We start from the raw sequence: 20718 nt of genomic DNA, 5'->3' as shown, positions 1-20718 counted from the left end.
CATGTTGCTTCAAGCGCATCATTCTGCACACCGGATGCGCACATTGTAATGTTGCTTCAAGCGCATCATTCTGCACACCGGATGCGCACATTGTAATGTTGCTTCAAGCGCATCATTCTGCACACCGGATGCGCACATTGTAATGTTGCTTCAAGCGCATCATTCTGCACACCGGATGCGCACATTGTAATGTTGCTTCAAGCGCATCATTCTGCACACCGGATGCGCACATTGTAAGCGCTTCGTGCTCATAGACTGTATAAAAACAGTTCGTGCTGCACTGTATTTGTTTTGTCCTATCATATCTATCATATGTTGTTGCCTTATTAAAAAATATGCTATACATTTAAAAGAAATGTATTTTAATTTTATAGTCTATACTTATATATAAATACATTCATGAATGTTTTTAATGAATGGATTTTATAATAATACAAATAGCAATGTGTAACATTTGACCATATTTAGTGCAACACTTTTATTTGTTCCCCACAAAATATTGTTTTTTCACTAAATGTTTGAATTTCTAAAATTATTGTGCACAGATTTTTCTAGAATAACTTTTGCTGCCGAATTATCCACTAACCTAGTTTATGATACATTTTTGTCATGGATTATAAATATACATAGGCCTATATTTTTTCATATTTGTTTATTTTATTTTTCTTTATAATTAAGTAGTCTGTATCTAGTAGATTGTGAAAGAATGATTATCAGTTCCACACACAGAGATATATCAATTCTACATTTATTTAAATGAGGGAAAAAAACTTCACTGGTATCGGTATCGTCCAATACCGAACCATAGGTATCGGAATCGGTATCGGAGGCGAAAAAGGCGGATCGGAGCATCCCTAATCTTGTGAACTTGCTACTTGCATTGAGCAACACTCTTGAGCCTTCTGAATCTAATAAATATGCAATATGGATAACATGTCTGCATCAATTCAAGTCTCTACTATGTGGGATGTGCAAAGGATAGATTAATACATTAGCTAAATTTAGACTGAGATAGCACATCTTTGTTTCACACTGGCGTGCTTGCGTGTATCCCAACAAGTAATTTAAGCGTACAAATACATTTGACTAGACATCCCTGTCTGCACATGATTGGTATTTGATGCTGATAAACAAATTATTACTATATTTATTTACTTGATACGTGTGCAATTGGATGATATAACCTCAATGATTTAGATATGGTTTATTATGGAGATGTTTGAAGACATTTTTGTAAAATTATGTCCAACTCTTCTGTATACTAAGGGCTTATCTCATGTAGATAACCAGAACTGGCAAATTGCCCTTTGTGTTGGAGGTATTTTCATTAAAATTAGTAACGTGTAGCACATTTTCATTGAATGCTTTATGAATGATGTAGGTGAAAAGAGTGTGTAATTTATTCAGTGTTAAAATAGCTTAACTTATTCCAGTTTAATGTAAGGTTAATGTAAGTTTAAACAACTCCGTAATTGTAAGCTGTTTGTAGATGACTTCAAAAACTGTGGATCTGTAGTGCTTTAAAATTGTTGACATAATGTAAGTATTTTATCTCAACCAGTGCCATGGAGTTTTTTGTTTTTCTGTGTTTTCTGTACAGTTTTTTGCAGAGGTTTCCACACTATTATTTCATTTATTTATTTTACTATTATGTTTTTTTTCTATTATAATGATCTAATCTATTTCAGAAAACACTGCCACTAAATGGCAGATAAAAACAAAATTTGGTTTATTGGCATGTGGAATAAGTAGGGGAGAGCTTTTTACTTGTGGTATCTTTAAAGTGAGCGCATGACAGTAGTGTCCGATTAAAATATGCACATACATTTCAGGATGTGGTGCAGGCTTGGGAATAATCACTTTGTGTCTAAAATAAACTGCTTTCAAAATATGACTTTCCAAAAAAAAAAAGAAGTGGTCTCTTGGCTAGGGCTGCACGATAAATCGAAATGGAATCGAGATCGCGATTCGACAGAAGCTGCGATTGTCATGCATATCTTTCAGTGAAGCACGGTTCTGTGATCAGCAGTAAATCTCCATCCAAAGGCCAGAGGGCGCTCTCGCCCTGAAACTCCAAATACGCCTCGCAGAAGAAACCCAGGAAATGCCAATCGCTGCAGCTGAATAAACAGAAGATTCAACTGCTTTCATTGAGTTAACGTGACTAATAAACACACGACTACGGCAATATACGGTTTATGAGTTCTTATTATTATAATTTTCATTAAAATAAAGTATATTTATAATGCAATGCCTTTATCACTGCTTAAATACTATGAAATATGTTGCGTGCCTTATTCTGTGTAAGAAGCCACATCATCTCACAGAAGGATTTATTTCAAACACTCGAATGACGTTATGAAGTGAGCTTGGAGTAAAAATATGTTATTAAATGTGGTATTTCAGATGGAGCAGCATTTACTTCACAGAACCATAGTTCACTGAGAAGCTATGCAAACAAGCTGTCATTATCGCAAACGATTTCTTCGACTTCAGAATCGCGCAATAAAATCGTCTGCGAATTTTTTGCGTAACTTGTCAGTGAACTACGGCTATGTGTAGTAAATGCTGCTCCATCTGAAAGCATGTAATGATGATTTACTTCTGATTACAGAACCGGCATTACTATCAAAATGCGCATGACAATTGCATTCGATTAAGCGTGCGGCCCTACTCTTGGCTCAACTTACCCCCAGTGAGGGGTAAATTGGGCCAAGAGAGAAGGTAAGTTGAGCCCCATGGGGTTAAAATTTGCCATTGATTATGCTGAAGTAAAACATTTTCACCTTATGCTATATCAAAGAAAGAGAAATTCAATAAAAAAAATTATTCTTAAAATCTGTGTGTGAGCCTTGTGATGGACCGGACATCCATCCAGGTTGTTTCCCCGCCTGTGGCTCAAGACACTGGGTTAGGCTCCAGCTCCCCCGACCCTAATAAGGACAAAGCAGTTTGGATAATGAAATGGATGAATGACTTCTTAAAATATTTATTTAAAGATAAAATTCACAACTTTAAAGGCAATTTTTTAATTATTAAATAAATTCGGAACAAAATAAAGTTCAAATTGAAGAAAAAAAAAACTGACAGCAATTGACCTTACAGAACCAGGCTAATACTCAACTTCTATAAATGTTGCAGGAAAAGAAAATTTCATAAAATCTTCAGTGGCCAATTTTCTTCAACAAGGCTTATTTAAAAAATTTCTGAACAAAATCAGATTCAAAACAAAGAACAAAAATGTTTGGTCTAAAATTGATGAACTGTAATGTAGAATTGCAGTAAAATAATACTTTATAATTATTCATAAGAAGGGGCGGACCACTGGCTCAACTTACCCCATGACTTTTGGCTCAAATTACCCCACTCCTACCATTTTAACAAACTTGTATCATCCAGCAGTTTAAAGATAACATTACGCTACATTACTATAGCCTCATAACATAACTTCCGAAAGCACAAACACATGCATGATATTTTTTTCAAATGTGTCTGTAATTGTTCAGACACAAAAAGTCCTTGAACATAAAAAATCACTTTGAACAGCAAAACTACATTTTGAACTTTAATGTAGTTGCCAGTTATTCCATGGGCCTCTCTCCATTCCAGGGGTAGTGAAATTGATAACTCTTCAAATATGTGTGGTCATATCACCAATTTTGTTTATGGTTGCCTAGAAACGAGGGGTGGGTCAACTTCCCCACAGGCTCAAATCACCCCGCTCTCCCCTAAAGTCTTCACTGAAGCTTATTGACAGTGTACCACTGGGTTCAGTTTTACAGCTAGTCTGAGAATTACCAAGTTAAAATAGAGTATTTATGCATTTTTATATTCACGACACACCTGTCCAGCCCGTCACTACAGCAATCACAAGAGTTGTTTTGTGAGTTTGTAATGACGTCACCGTGTCATTATAATAATTATGCTCAGGGGGGAAAACATGTAATTATAAAATAGAGCATCAGTCTGAGAGGCATGTGTTCTTTTTTGGACATATTGCATTGAAGCACATTATAATGGCAGTCTTGTTCCAGTCATTTGTAAAGGACTCTTTCATACAAGCACAACAGTGGTGCTCATTTTCTCTTCAATCTTTTTCAGTAGAAGAAGGCATGAAGAAAACATAGTCTAGGAGTCATGGCTGATAAAAGAAAACTTCAAGGTATGATAACGGGCATTTTTTTCTGGGCCATATCTGTTTATCTCAATGCCGCTTGGTTTGAGGAGAGTGCTACGTGAGTAGCACGTATCAAAGCACGTGTGCATGTGTGTCTCTGAGAATATGCCCTGGTCTCACCTCATCCCATCATGTACCTAAGGTTTGCTTCTCTCTCCTCAGGTGAAATAGACAGATGTTTGAAAAAAGTTACAGAAGGGGTAGAGCAGTTTGAGGACATTTGGAAAAAGGTAAGAAACTACTGCATCAGCTATTTGTGTAAAGCTCATTATATAATGTTAATTTTAATTAAGCTTAATTTGTTTTTTTCAAGAATAATATTTTACAATGTGTCATGTCACATAAGCAAATCCAAAAGGAAAAAAGGCTGAAAAATGAGAGTATGATAGTTATCACAAAAATATTAAGCAGCACAACTGATTTCAACATTGATGACAATAGGAAAATGTTTCTTGAGCGCTAAAACAGTATATTAGAATGATTTCTGAAGGATCATGTGACACTGAAGACTGAAGTAATGATCCTGAAAATTCAGCTTTGCATCACAGGAATAAATAAATTTTTAAAATGGAAAACCGTTATTTGAAGTTTTAATAATATTTGACTGTTTTTACTCTGTTTTCGGTCAAATAAATGCAGCCTCGGTGAGCATAAGAGATTTCCTTTGAAAACATTAAAATCCAACCCCAAACTTCTGAACAGTAGTGTGAAATATATAAACATTTTGTCAAAAAGCAAATGTAGAATAATAATGATATGCTTGTATTAAAAACGGTTCCATGGGGCCACCTTTAAACTTCTGCAGAGTGTGGCAAAGCAAACAGCTAAATCACACAGCGAAGCAGATTTGCAAACTAATATACACCCACCACAACTGCTCATCCGTTATATTAAACCACAACACAAAATTGTGAGTCCCTCTCCCATGATGAGCAAATGTAATCAATGAAGACAATATAAGAAGTTTTGTGGTAAATGTGGTCCGTAGTTCCGTGTGTGTTCAGAGACACACAGACTTGGACCTCTGGTGTGATTTAAAAAAAACGTAAGACTTGATGTCTTTTCACCGTATATTATATAGAAGTGTTCTTATGGGTAAAATCCACGGTCTTCAACACTGTAGTCGAGTAGATGCAGGAAAATGCAATATATGCACATTGGACCTTCTTCATGGAGCATGAGCAGAACTTTTTTTTTTTTCATTAAGCTGTTCATTAAATACAGTAAAATCTGTATTATTGTGAAATATTATTACAATTTAAAATAACTGTTTCCTGTTTTAATAAACTATAAAATGTAATTTATTCCTGAGATGGCAAAACTGAATTTTCAGCAGCCATTACTCAAGTCTTGATGATATGCTGATTTGGTGCTTAAGAAACATTTCTTATGAAAACAGTTGTGCTGTTTAATATTTATGTGGATACTGTGATACTTTTTCTCCAGGACTCTTTGATGAGTAGAAATAAAAAATAAAAAAAAACAGCATTATAACAATGTAAAATCCTTTACTTTCACATTTGATGCACCAGTTTAATGCATCCATGCTGAATAAAAGTATTATTTTCTTTTCAAAAAAAAATCTTTCTGACCTCAGATTTGAGCGGTAGTTCTGAACGGTGACGTATTTTGAAAAATAAACAAAATTTGACAAATAACATTTTATATGTGCTATTTATTTGACCATGTTGCCCATGAATGATGTGATATTTTTTTCAGCTCTATAATGCAGCCAATGCCAACCAAAAAGAGAAATACGAGTCTGACCTCAAGAAAGAGATAAAAAAATTACAGGTGAGAATTTTCTATTTTTCACAAACTGAATCATGGGCGTAGCTTGTGGGGTGGGGGGGTCAGAGGGGCCTGGCCCCCTCTAGCGACTGAAAAATTTTACTTTTTTAATTTATTAATAATATATTCAACTAAAAGTAAAAGTGCATACAATGTAGTTATTTTAATACATTTTAAATTGTTATTTTGTAAATAAATAAATCAAATCAAACTTACTAATGCCTCCCAATCTTATTTGCGTAATAACTTATGATGCAACAAATCTGCATTTTGGCGGATAATAGCCTATAGTATTTACTGCATTCCTGTTGCATGGTGTGAATGGATAACGTACAACAACTGCAGATAAATCTGGACCTAACCGAAATAAAGTCAGATGAAGATACCGATGTTGATGCCGTGCTTGTTGACTCCAGACCCAAACAGTCTCATAAAGGTGATCTGCAGGACGCTCCATTGTAGTGTCTTGGTGTTCTACATTTATGTCAGGAAGAGGACTATTTACATCCAGATGTTATTTGATTTACACAAAACAAAACCTAGACATAGATTTTATAATATAAACTGCTTAATCAGCCATTTTCAGTAATATTTACTGTGTTATGAAGTCTTAGTGTGCCTGCTTATTGTGCGTTGAACTTGAATCATGTCCAACAGATAATCTGTTTTAAAGCAGCGGGTGAGAAATTCACTCCTTGATTTGTTTAATAAAAGCCTACTTTGATATTCTGTTGACAAAAATGTTTATAGTTCATTACTTTCAATGTGTTAATTACTAGAGCAGCAAAAATAGAGACATAGCGCAAGTAATTCACGTGCGATGTATCTGGTTGCCATGACAACCTTACGTGCTTGCTGTTGCTGTATGTAATCATAGTAAAAAATGGAGTGTGAATTTGTCGGTTTACTATAGAAAAACTAAAATGTATTTTAAAGTGTGACTGACCAAATCGACTGGCTTGGTTTGCCCCCCACCCCCCCAAGCTCAAACGACGAGCTACGTCTATGAACTGAATGCATTTTTTGGCTATAGGTGAACCAATTGTTTTTTTGTTTTTTTTAATACATTGACCTTTTCACTGCTCAAGCTGTGTTTGTCTTTACTGGTAACTATGAGGACAAGCGCTACCAACGCTGCAGGTCATGTATGCGCGTGTCCACTGTGCTTAGCTGCACAGGATGAGTCGGGCATGCTTGATTTCAGGCGTCCGGCTCAATATTCTTTCATTCTTTGTTTCTACATGCTCTTTCTGTTTCTGTCTGCGTTGGTTCTGCAGCGTCTTCGTGACCAGATTAAGACATGGGTCGCCTCCAATGAGATCAAAGACAAAAAACAGCTAGTAGAGAATCGCAAACTCATTGAGACAGTGAGTAGATGTCTGTTTTAATTTAACAAAAATACCTGATACTAATATATAATGCTGGATGTAATATGCTTTGAACATCTTAAATAATTTTTTTAGATGAGGTATATTAGTAATGCTTTCAGTAAGGCGAGACCTTGAGATGTGGGGATATATCTTTGGGGATATATGCATAAGTCACTGTAAGATTAAGATAATGTAATCCAGAAATAAATAATACATCTAAATAAATCTGAATTTTATGCTTTTGACTGTGATTTATGATGCACTTTTTTTTCCCACAGCAAATGGAGCGGTTTAAGATTGTGGAACGGGAGACCAAAACGAAAGCGTACTCTAAAGAAGGACTCGGCCTCGCTCAGAAAGTCGATCCTGCACAGAAAGAGAAAGAAGAGATTGGCCAGTGGCTAACGGTAAGAACAGCAGTGTGAAGCACTCGGGTTAAAGTCATTGTGAATTGTTCTTAATCCATTTGGCTTCCATAATTTGGAAAAAGTTGGATCTGGCTTGGTTTTATCCATTTTTTTCTTTGGACTAACACACACTGATAAATCATTTACAATAAGACAAGAAATGTGCATTAAGAAATTAAAGGGGTCATATGATGCGGATTCAAGTTTTCCTTTCTCTTTGGAGTGTTACAAGCTGTTCGTGAATAGATAAGATCCCTAAAGTTGCAAAGACTAAAGTCTCAAACCCAAAGAAATATTCTTTATAAAAGTTGTTTGTCATTTCTCCGATCACAAATGCAGACACTTGTTTACGCGGCGCGATGCAACGCGTAAAAAGACAGTATAAGTCATTATAATCAGTAATTATGCCCCCACTGGATGCAACAAATGCCTCGTTTATAATGGGTTTTAATGTTTTTTCTCGTCGCTCTGGCTGGGACACGGCATCACAGTATGGTAGGGGCGTAACATTTCCGTCACACGCTTGAGGTATTCTGCCAATCACAACGCACTGGATAGCTGGCCAATCAGAGCACACCTCGCTTTTCAGACCGATGAGCTTTGTAAAAATCGGCACCTTTCAGAAAGGTGGGGCATAGAGGAGAAACAATAATGTACAGTATGTGGAAAATAATGTGTTTTTTGAACCTTAAACCGCATAAACACATTTCATTACACCAAATACACAAAATAATGTTCTTTTTAGCAAAATCATATGACCCCTTTAAGTAGGATTCGCTTTGATTTCATGTCGACCTGACAGAAATTCCTGCCATTCTAGGAAGGAGTCGCATCTTGATTCAATATGATAAAACATTAGGCTCATTTTAGGTGCCAAATGCCTTGTTTTTAATTTAGATGATGATAGTAGGCGGCTGCTGTCAGGGGAGGAGTGAAGAAAGAGCAGCTGAACTCCCACTTTTTATAGTGGTCCAGGAATCTAAGCAAAAGCAAATATCGTGATTACATTCTTTGTTGGCAGTGAAGTGGATGCATTTGACATTGCTTTTACATGAAGATTGATTTGATGAACAAGTAATCCTGTGTATCTGTTATTTATTTATGCTACGATCTGCATCTTTTCTGTCCATTTCTAGTTTAATAAGACATTTCAGCAATATATTCAAAGTAAGTTCTGAACTATAACACAAAAATTTGGCTTGAACTTGAACCCGTTGCAAAATCTGTGTGAGGAAATTGGCCTCAAACGAAATTCCAGATTGCATGGATTTTTATTGAAATGACACTATTTTGCCCGTGAAAATTTGTCAGTCAGTGGTAAATAACTAAATGTAAATGTAAATGTGGCCATACCAAGTCATTTTCCATCATTCTTTTAGTTTGCACAATCTATGGAAAGCAGCTGCAGCGCCTGATTCAACATGATGTTACTGAAAGCTTTTTGGAATGTATTTGGCGAAAGACATTCTCATCTTAACTGTTGCTCTGTTCGCATCACTTACTGATGTCACCTACTTCTGCTTTGTACCTTGGTTACCCTAGAACACGATAGACACGTTAAACATGCAAGTGGACCAGTTTGAGAGCGAGGTTGAATCACTTTCTGTCCAGACCAGGAAGAAGAAAGGAGACAAAGAGGTCAGTTACATTTACTCCATTATTTATTCTCATCCTTTTCATCTTTTAAAATGCAACTGTTTTATGTGGGATAGTCTAGCCTAATAGTCAAAGATCTTGGCTGGAAACTTAAGAGGTTGGTTCAAAACCAGCATTTGGTAATTCGTGAATGAGTCATTTTGTCCCCTTAAACAAGGCACTTATGAGGTGATTGGCCCTTAACTAAAAAAAAAAGTATTAACTAAGTGACAGATTAATTAGTGATTATTGATGCTAAGCACATATTTTTGGTCATATTTTAATTCTTTAATTTAAAAAAGTCATAATAGGTATTGCAAAAAAAATCTGATGGTATCAGATGGTAATACTGTGGTACTTAATGATATTCATATTCATGTACCATAGTATTTACCATGTACTTTATTATTTTAGTATTAACCACAGAATATTATGGGATTACCTTGGTGCATATAAAAAAAACAAACAAAAAAAAAACGGTTTAACATGTTGTTACCATTTTGACTAATAATAGTATTGAACATTGGAAAGACATTGTCAGCAGTTTCACTCGTTCTGTTAAAATGACTGCTCATTCATATTGGTAGGTCTTTAGAATGATATTTTTCTCATGCTGTGCCCTCAGAAGCAGGATCGGATCGAGGAACTGAAACGAATGATCGAGAGGCACCGGTATCACATCCGCATGCTGGAAACCATCCTTAGAATGCTGGACAATGACTCGGTACAGGTGGATGCCATCCGCAAGATTAAAGATGACGTTGAGTACTATCTTGATTCCTCTCAGGATCCTGACTTTGAGGAGAATGAGTTTCTCTATGATGACATTGATTTAGAGGAGATACGTAAGTATTTGGTGTGCATGTCAGAGTTCTACTGTGTTTTGTTTTCAATCGTAACAGGGTTTTTTTCCTTCTTCTTTTTTTTGCCTTTATTCCTTCTTGTAGCCCAGCCACTAGTTGCCACATCTCCGTCAGGTCACACAGAGGACGAGATCTTCCAGCACTCCAGTTCCACACCGACCTCCACAACGTCGTCATCTCCCATACCTCCCTCTCCAGCTACTTGCACTACGGTGAGCATCTCTTCCACTATATCACCTATCTAATCCACGATATCACAGCTTGGGATGCACAATATGCAAGTATAAAAATGAAAATCCATTTTTCATACAGATCATTATAACGTTGTGATGCCTAAATTCACTTGTAGCATTTAAAACTTTATCAATTTTAAAATAATTAATTATTAATTGTGATAAAATATATTATTTCTGTTTTGTTTAATTTTTTAGTTATTGGTTAGCTCATCTTTAAAATAATACTGTTAAATATTTTTTTTACAAATGTAAAAATTAAAAAATATATTTTTCACACTGATCATTATAACATTGTGATGCCTAAATTCACTTGTAGCATTTAAAACTTTATTCATTTTAAAATAATAAATTATTAACTGTGATGATAAAATATATTATTTCTGTTGTGTTTACATGTAAAGACGTAATTTTTGGAAAAGAATTTAAAAGTTCATTTTAAATTATAAAATTATTATAATTAATTTTAAAAATAAATTATTAATTGTAACAAGATACACTTATTAATTTAATTTCTAGTGTGTTTTATGTAGCGGTTATCGTCTGTAACATGAAAATAATTATCAGCACTTCAAATTATTATCGACCGCCTAAATTTTTTATATTTGTGCATCCCTTCTCTCAGAGCCACATATCTGACTTCTCAAACCTGCTTACCGGCAGACTAATTTGTCCAAAAGATGTTCGTGCCACGTTGTTATGAATATGTATCTTCAATCTCATCATATTTCTTGAAAATAAAGCACATTAGATAAATGGGACCCTGATTTGTTTATGGACCGCAACATTTTTTCTTAAAACACTTTTTAGAAATTGCTTATTTTTGGAGGAATTATTTTCATTGCAAATGCCGTAAATGTGGTTGGATATAAATATAGTTAAAAAGCAATTCAGTCATTTGTTTTGGTTTGCTTTTATTTTATGTCATGTTCTCTTCATTTCTGGTAATGAGAATTCGGAAGATGATAAGAAAAGAGGTCGTTCAACAGACAGTGAAATCAGCCAGGTGAGAAAAGAAACCACAGATCACTTATATTATGATCCTTTTGGGCTGACACTTGAGCTCACAAATCCTATTGTTTTGTTGCAGTCACCTATCAAGAATGGAAATCCATCTTCATCTCTATCCTCCTCTTCCTCATTGTCATCCTCATCCTCGGGAGTCTCTTCAAACTCTTTTTTGATCTCCATGGCGACTGTCGCCAACAGCATAAGCTCGGCATCAGGGAGCAGCAGCCTCTTAGGCAACATGGGCGGCTCCCTCCAGAACTCTGGCAGCTATAGTTCAGCAACCCAGCAACAAACACAGCAATCCCAACAGCAGCACCAGCCCAAAATCTCAGTCTCCTCCCTCTCCACCACCAACTTGGCCTCCTCCAACAACAGTACCTTACTCCCAACACCCACCTCCATGTCACCGCCCAACACCAGCACACCGGGCCCCCTGACACCCAGCTCGCAGAGCCAACCTCCAGTGGGAACGGGTTTTTCCTCCAGTCTAGGCCTTGGGAAGGGGACATCAGGGACTAGTGTCGCAAACCAGATGCCCGGTCTGGTCCTTTCAGGGATGCCGGCATCCTTGAACAGCATGACTGGGTTTTTGAGCGGATCCACCCTGGCGCCTTATGCACAAGCGGCTGCCGCAGGTTGCATGGGCAGCGGGCTGTCAGCGTCGATTGGAACGAATATTAGCAGTACAAACTCCAGTGGAGTCGTATCCTCAGTGGGGACTAACGGAAGTCTAGGCTCTACAAGCCTCTTGGGCTCAGGGCCTGGTGTTTTGGGTCTTGGGTCCACACAGTCCGCTGTGGAGCCTTTACCTTTGGTGGCTCCCAGCTCTGTGGGAGGCGCACTGACCTCAGGGAGCAATGTGGGAGTTATCGGAAGCAACGGAGGAATCTCTGGGACAGGAAACGCAGCGGGAAGTGCTGCGCTACCACGGCCACCTAGTGGGCCGAAACAAAACGGTGGTACAAGTGAGTGCAGAATAACTGTCTAATCAGAAAAAAGTGGTTTCTGCAGGTCTTAAAAAGTATTAATTTGCCCTTACACTAATTAAATAATTTAAAAAGGGCTTAAATCTATGCAGAAATTCTAAAATTCCTACAGAGTCATGCCATTAAATGTTGCATGCATTGCAAAAAATTAATATATTGCTCAGTATTTTTTGCCTTGTTTTCCAGTACAACTATCTAAACATCCTTAAATCAAGATACATTTACTTGAGGTACAAAATGACAAAAGTCTTCTTTTCTAAGCAAATAAAATTAAGTGAGTTTGTTTAAAACAAGAACAAATATTTTCCAATGGAGTATGAGAAATGTTCATATGTTTTCCATTTGAATTAAGCTTTTTTATTCTAATCATGAACTCAAAATGAATTCAAAAATAATGGAGATTGGTTTAAAGTTGTATTTTCAAACATTTAAGTGTTTCTAATACAACTCATTTTGTTCTCTATAGATATTTACATTTAGAGAACATAATGAGTTTTAATTTATTCCTTACATTTATTTTCTTTACTTAAAAAGGCCTTTAAAAAGTCTTAAATTTATCTTCATAAAACCTGCAGAAACCCTGAATAAATTTGTTCTAAAACAACATTATAAGAAGTAGGGGTGTGCGATATATATCGTCTACGATAATATCGTAATTGTTGTTTAAACAATATGCGATTTAACATTATCGATTGCAAAAACCAAACAAAAACACACCCAGAGAATGTACGCATACAGTGCATGATACTGAGCCAGCACATTTAGAGTTCACGCTTTCACTGCGTGATTTAGTATATTAAAATACATTTAGAACTCCCCCAAAATTAAAGATAAGGGGGCATAAATGTATATATATATATAAATATATTTATATGATCTGATATAGTTAATATCACACACACAAAGAGTGACGTTCAATAAACAAGAAGTTAATATTAAGTGACTTACATTTTAGACACAGAAGTTCTTGTTTTTGCTGTATTTCGACAATGAAAATATTTCCAAACAAAGCCACAGCAGAAGTGTTTTGCACCTCTGAGCAACACAGGACAGTGTTTTATTACTGAATCAATCAGCCGTTTGAACGAATCGGTTGAATGAATGACTCAGTGACTCACTCATGCAGTGATTTGCCTCCACCTACTGGTGATTTTAGTTTATATTTATATTTATAAGTATATTTTCCCTTTTTTCCACTAAATCATTTCAAAGTATTCAACGTTTTTTTTTTGTTAAACAGCAAAACATTAAAGGTGCCTTGAAACACGCAGCATTATTCTATGTGCTGATGTAATTTCAACTGTAACAGGAAGACATATCAAGCAGCGCCGCCCCCTTTTTAAGTGGCCAATAGCGTTTTGTTTATATCACAGCTTGGGCCAGAGCCTTTGAGCTTGGCAAAGCCACATCTGACAGCGTATAACAGCCACAGTCTAATAGATTACCCTTTTAGATTCAATATGAAACTGTTACTAAAGCAAAACAGTGATTATAATAATGCTGAGGATGTGTAGTTTAAAAAGTGTCATCTCTTCTACTCGTCAGTGCTGATTGTCTAACCGTTTCTCCTCCTAATCTCATCCATATCGCTATAAAATATAGCATTCTGTGTACATTTTGTGGTCTGCGCTGATTCACGCATATGATCCGCGCCGACAGAAACCAGACGCAAACCAGACTTCTGGTGTGAGAAGTTTTGAATCTTGTAAATGCACATTTTGTCATTGTTTTGGAGCACACTATCTTATAGATAACCTTAAGGCTAACATATTCATACTAAAAGCCAGAAAAATTCAATTTTGATTTCATGGGGACTTGAATTACGCATTTGTAACTGCAGGTCAAATGTATTTGTGTCCTGCATTAAACGGTCTGTGTGAATGCATCTAAATACCACTTCAGATGCAGATTCTGTGCCACCTCAGCATTGCAAACACAAAATATTGTCTAATTATCGTTATCGGCAGAATTCCAGAAAAAAAATCGAGATACAATTTTTTTGTTATTGTCGCACACCCCTAATAAGAAGACCATGAAATTTTATAAAAAAGTAAACACTTTGTTCACATTTTTACTTCAATATTCCTGCCTTTTCTAGGTTATAGTGCTGTGGTAGCAGACAGCACATCAGACTCCGCCCTCAACAGTGCCAGCCAATCACAGAACAGCCAATCCTCATCCTTAAATTCCTCAACAAATCAGCCGTGAGTACTGCTCACTTACAACACCTTAGCAGCCACAAAGCAACACCCTGGCAACCACCTACAACAACCTAGCATTGTGAAAAGTTTTTGTGAGGTTTAAAAGACAATTAAAGGGATAGTTCACCCAAAAATTAAAATTCTGACAACCCTCTACCGCACGCATTATGATAGACCTATAGAAAAAAATATTTGAATCTTTTTCTTTCCTAAGAATGGCTTAACTTGAAGTGCTGTAAAAAAAAATGTGGAAAAAAATATTATTTTAAGGTACTTTATGATTTGTTGCCATACGGCAACAGCATACAATAGTTCTGCCCTTTTCTTCTTTACCTTGCTATAGAATATGGCCGTGCTCACTGATGTAATGTTACCTGTATTCATATTTAATCAAAAGTAAAATTGCCATTTCAATTTGATTATATCCATAATACAAATACCATTAACATACGACTAATCATCATTATTTCACTAGTATTAATGTTGTTATTGTTACAGCTTAACAAATTGCAGCTGACCTTGCTAGCTAGCTAAACTATTGTAATAATGTCATTCCACTATTGCACAGTGTTGCTGCTTGGCAACACATACATTTGAATGATTTACCAAAAACTAATTTTATAAAAACTTTTTTGAGAGGTGAATATGTCATCATAACATCATAACAGTGATGTTTTAGATTTTTTTGTAGAAGTGACACGGACTGGTCCTTGTTTGTTACTGACGTTTTAGTTTGCTTTCAGCAACTACCGACAAGAGACGGCAGTCTGTCAGAAATCTCACCACAGAAAAAAAATGCATGTCATGTGACTTAATCAAAGCACATCTTTGGCTAAACTAAGGTCTTCTCTTTCCAACAAAAAAAACGAGAATGTTCTCTTAAAGAGACAGTGGCAAGGAAATGAACACAAAGAATATGTTGCCATATGGCTACACCATGCGGTAGAGGGTTAATTACTCACCCTCATGATGTTCCAAACCCATAAGACCTTCATTCATCTTCGGAACACAAATTAAGATATTTTTGATGAAATCCGAGAGCTAACCCTGCATAGACAGCAATGCAACTGAAACGTTTTATGGCCCAGAAAGGTAGTAAGGACATCGTTAAAATATTACATGTGACATCAGTGGTTCAACCGTAATGTTATGAAGCTACGAGAATACTTTTTGTGCACAAAGAAAACAAAAATAATGACTTTATTCTATGATTTCTTCACTTCTGGGTCAGTCTCCGCCGGCATTCACAAGAGTACCACGGCGAATACGTGAGCATTCCTCTGCCTGTAAACCAGGCGCAGCGGATGCGTGTTCTACATCAGAACGCCAGCTCCTGTGTCAGCAGCATCACACGCATGCGTCGTGGTACTCTCGTGAATGGCGGATATCCCTAACTATCCCTTTAATATTCACTACTGGTAAAATTGTTGATTAAACTGTGCTGCCACTACTGGATGAGAACCAAATTTGAACTGAATTGAGCTGGATAATGATACTGTTGCCTTCTGTACAGCTGTTTATAGCTGAAATGAAGTTGTTTAATTGATGAATTTTGCAATATTGACACTGGTATTCGACTTATTGAAACAACATTGAACTAAATTGAGCCGAATAATGGCACTATTGTCTTCCGTAGAGCTGCCTTACAGCTGAAATTGAATTTGTTTCATAATTGAATTTTATAACATTAGCACTTATTTTTCTGTTTATTCATGTGAAGCTGCTTCGAAACTAACTGTATTGTATAAAGTACTTTCCTGGAAAAAAAACATCTGAATTGCAAATTTATGTTATTCCTCATTAAAATGATTTTCTCAAAACAGTAATGACAGTGGGTCCAGCCTTCTGGGGTCAATGACACTGCCACCCAGCTCGCCCTCACCGTCATATAGTGAGAGTAAAGCAGGCAGTTGCAGCCTGTTGAATGGCCCGCACTCATACACACAGGCTGCCGACACCATCAAGGTCAGTCACGCAATGTTTGCGCATATGCACTCAGCACATTGTGTCATTACATCACACTACACCTGTTTGATGAGTGGGTGCACATCTGAAGGCAAAGTCTACATTGCTGTTGCCTGATAGTGCCCTGCAAATGGGCCAAACTGAGATTAGACGGGAACAGGCAGAGAAATTAACACTTTAATTATTGCACACCACATCAACACTACATGAAATTTAGATAAAATAAAATAAATGTGGTGAAAAGACATTGACAGCCTGGGTTGTTCGTTGTGTAAAGACAAAAGTTTGGGGGTTTTGAAAAAAAACATACTTTTTTCAGTAAGAATGCATTATATTTATCAAATGTGACTGTAAAGACTTTTATAATGCTACAAAAATGTATAATTCAGGTAAATACTGTTCTTTTGAACTTTCTATTTATCAAAGAATTCTAGGGGAAAAAAGGTAATAAGAAATAAGAAGTTTTCTGAGCAGCAAATCAGCATATTAGAATGATTACTGATGGCTCGTGACACTGAAGACCTGGATTAATTGCTACTGAAAATTCAGCTTTGCCATTACAGGAATAAATTACAATTTGTAATATGTTAAAATGGTTATTTTAAATTGTAATATTTCATATTATTACTTTTTTTTTGGTCAAAGAAATGCAGCTTTGGTGAGCATAAGTCACTTAAATCATGTAATGTTTTTGTTTTTTTTCAAATACAAAAAATTTTACCAACCCTATTTTAGATGATAGAGTACATATCATAAATTAATCACATTTATAATTCATACTGAACATTGCATTCATTACACTCTAAACCCCTAGATTTTGTGATTAAAAACTAATTATATTAAATTAAATGTGTGTGTGTTTGTGTGTTTATATATAAACACACACACACAAGTGTATTATATACATCTATATATATATATATATATATATATATGTGAATGGTTTTTTTTATATATAAATTACATTTTATATATATATATATATATTTATGTATGTATATGAATTTATGAATCCCTAATTATTGTTTTAAGAACATGCTAGAGCACCAGTCAACTTATAATTTACCGTTGTTTCTGAGTGTTGTTTTTTTTTCACTCTCTCCAGCCTCAGGAGCCTCCGAGCTCTTTAAAGTTGATGGCAGAGAGGGTTGCCCAGGGCTCAGGGTTAGAAGGGGAGCTGTCTGCACTACATATCTCAAGTGGTAAGTATCAACAAGTTCTCATTACTTTCAGCTTATCTTGCACTATTCTCTGTTGTTGGCTGCATTCTTTCTTTCATCGTCTTCTAGATATATTTCCCAGCTCCACGGCCCCTTCAGGCACTCCTGCAGCTCCTCAGTCTGCTCTGTCGGAGGTGAGCATCCCCCCATCATTGGGCGTGTGTCCACTGGGCCCCGTCCCCCTCTCCAAAGAGCAACTCTACCAGCAAGCCATGCAGGAGTCCGCCTGGACGCACATGCCTCACCCGTCCGACTCTGAGAGGATCAGGTGAGCACACACACAAACACAATTCCTTAGTGTTCACTGATTCTGACACATGCATCCAAGTCTGTGAAATTCCTGGAAACTTGCTCTCTGATGTGACCATGTTTTGCATTACTTTGTCGTCATTTAAAAAAAATCTGTTTTATTCTACAGTATCTAATGCAATGTTATGTTTGGGGGCATTGCAGAATGAGGTGTATTTGCATTGTTTTTGTGCACCTTTTTGGCACTTAAAAAAGCCATAGTGCTCAAAATTAAATAAGTAAATTTAATATTAATAATAATAATAATATTTCAATGTACCATTTCATTTGATAATGTTCTTGCACAAACATTTCATAATATTGGCTTTCACAAAACTGGTACTGAAATTAATGAATGAGTGAATGAAGGAATGAATGAAGTTTAAAAATAATTGAAAAAAATGTATAAACTTTATATAAAATTTGTTTCCACCTGTCACTTCAATGGCTGTGATTTAATTAATCAGAGTGATTTAATTATTTAAAAAGAGGTGCATTTAATCGGTTTACATATTGATTTACCAAAATGTGCCTATTAGTCCAGTTACTTGTTTTTTTTTATTTGAATTATTTTATTTTTTTATTTATATTTTTATTTGCATGTATTTTTATTTTATTTTAAATGTATGTGCTTATGTTTTTAAAGGTATGTTGAATGCAAAAATGTAATTAATTAATTAGTAAATTATTAATTAAAAACTAATAAATAAATTAAATGTACCTATTTTTTAATAGCTTATTTTTGAATTATATATTAAATTCACACGAAAATGCTGTCTTATCCTATCCTATTCCAGTTTATCGGGGTTGTTTGACTTGTTTTGATTGTATTCTCATCAATAATTTTTTTATTGTTTACTCTGTTTTGGACATACAGGCAGTACCTGATGAGGAACCCCTGCCCAACACTGCCTTTTCACCACCAGGTGCCACCTCCTCACTCTGACACTGTGGAGTTCTACCAGAGACTGTCTACAGAGACCCTCTTCTTCGTCTTTTACTACTTAGAGGTTTGTGTGTGTGTGTGTGTGTGCGTGCACGCATTCACAGTTAACGCCCCTAGTGAAGCCTCAGTAATTGCAAACAGGTTGTTTTGTCCTTCAGTAAGCACATATGGCTTGCATTTGATTGATAGATAGTGGTCCTATTGATCTCTGAGTGTGATTTCAGGATTACGCTCAGATTACAGACCCTTTTTATTAGTGTATTTCTGGTGAATGACAGATTGTTCCTTTACACCCCCTAGGGTACAAAAGCGCAGTATCTAGCAGCCAAGGCCTTGAAAAAACAGTCATGGAGGTTCCACACCAAGTACATGATGTGGTTCCAGAGGCATGAGGAGCCCAAGACCATCACTGATGAGTTTGAGCAAGTGAGTCACACTATAACAAAGGCTGTAGCTTGGAATTCTATCCTGTTTATTTATTTTTTTTATAATCATATTTTGGCAAAGAAAAACTTACTTAGACAGGAATATGCCTGACCACAATATGTTGAGTGTCCCACCACAGTTGAAATTAACTACTTTTATTCACCAGGGATGCATTTAATTGAGGAAAAGTGATAGTCAAGACTTTTGCATTGTTAAAAAAACAATTCAAATAGATGTTCTTTTGAACTTTTTATTCATCAAAGAATTCTGAAAAAAAAATGTATCATGGTTTCCACAAAAATATTAAGCAGCACAACTGTTTTCAAACTTGATATATTTCTGATGGATAATGTGACACTGAATATTGGAGTAATTGATGCTGAAAAAAATAAATTTTGCTATCACAGGAATAAATTATATTTTAAAATATATTAAAATAGAAAATAATTATTGTAAATTGCTATAATACTTCACAATATTGCTATTTTGTGCTATATTTTTGATCAAATAAATGCAGCCTTGGTGAGCATAAGAGACTTTTCAAAAACATAAAAAAATCTAACTGATCCCAAACTTTTAAACAGTAGTTTATATGTGAATAAAACTTAATTTTGCTGAACATTTCATTACTTCTGTCTTTCTACAGGGGACATATATTTACTTTGACTATGAGAAATGGGGCCAGAGGAAAAAGGAAGGATTTACATTTGAGTACAGGTACCTTGAAGACCGGGACCTCCAGTGATCGATGGTCAACAAGAACGGAGGACTACTGTCGACATTCTGGACTGAATCAACACACACATGTACTCTCTCTTTCATTCATCAGGGAGGAGACCCAGATGCACTTGCGAGGCTGTTTTATGTCTCGCTGGTGCATAATGCATCTGGAGCCCCTCCCCCAGCCGCTCCCTTTGTGACTCTGCCCTCTCATTCAATCAGACTTAACGCCGGTAAATCACCCCTTTCTGGAGCATTTTTGCACCAAAGAAGAAGCTGAATTTGGTCAAATAAAGCATTCACCCTGTCAGGAGGATGACAAATACAAATCAGTGTGGATGAATTATTTAGCCATGGCTAAAAAACTGAAGTTCTGCTATAATAATGATAACGTAAAGCCAACTAATCCAAATTCTATGAGCTACAGTGGTGTTATTCAGAAAAGTATTTGTTTAAAGTAAACATAAGCAATTAAATTT

The 20718-nt window shown here is 35.9% G+C and overlaps 1 protein-coding gene across 4 annotated transcripts in view; it reads left to right on the top strand.

The window, feature by feature from the left end:
* The window catches only part of cnot3b (CCR4-NOT transcription complex, subunit 3b), a 25247-nt gene extending 4770 nt beyond the window's left edge, over positions 1-20477 (top strand). For 2 of the 4 annotated variants that reach the window (XM_016444508.1, XM_016444506.1), the window contains exons 2-18: positions 4105-4162; positions 4340-4407; positions 5897-5971; positions 7246-7335; positions 7617-7745; positions 9288-9383; positions 10006-10225; positions 10328-10455; positions 11429-11482; positions 11567-12452; positions 14572-14677; positions 16498-16639; positions 17745-17841; positions 17929-18127; positions 19025-19157; positions 19394-19519; positions 20166-20477. In XM_016444508.1, coding sequence (XP_016299994.1) covers positions 4138-4162; positions 4340-4407; positions 5897-5971; positions 7246-7335; positions 7617-7745; positions 9288-9383; positions 10006-10225; positions 10328-10455; positions 11429-11482; positions 11567-12452; positions 14572-14677; positions 16498-16639; positions 17745-17841; positions 17929-18127; positions 19025-19157; positions 19394-19519; positions 20166-20264 — 2673 coding nt within the window. In that variant the 5' untranslated portion in view covers positions 4105-4137 and the 3' untranslated portion in view covers positions 20265-20477. Of the gene's footprint in view, positions 1-4101; positions 4163-4339; positions 4408-5896; positions 5972-7245; positions 7336-7616; positions 7746-9287; positions 9384-10005; positions 10226-10327; positions 10456-11428; positions 11483-11566; positions 12453-14571; positions 14678-16497; positions 16640-17744; positions 17842-17928; positions 18128-19024; positions 19158-19393; positions 19520-20165 lie in introns of all 4 variants that reach the window. The other 2 variants (XM_016444507.1, XM_016444505.1) reach the window with 1 other exon arrangement.
* The last annotated feature ends 241 nt before the right edge of the window (positions 20478-20718 follow it).

This window comes from Sinocyclocheilus anshuiensis, unplaced genomic scaffold (assembly GCF_001515605.1).
Source record: "Sinocyclocheilus anshuiensis isolate Anshui unplaced genomic scaffold, SAMN03320099.WGS_v1.1 scaffold1393, whole genome shotgun sequence".
In the NCBI taxonomy this organism is placed as follows: domain Eukaryota; kingdom Metazoa; phylum Chordata; class Actinopteri; order Cypriniformes; family Cyprinidae; genus Sinocyclocheilus; species Sinocyclocheilus anshuiensis.
This window is presented reverse-complemented; position numbering and strand designations above follow the sequence as displayed.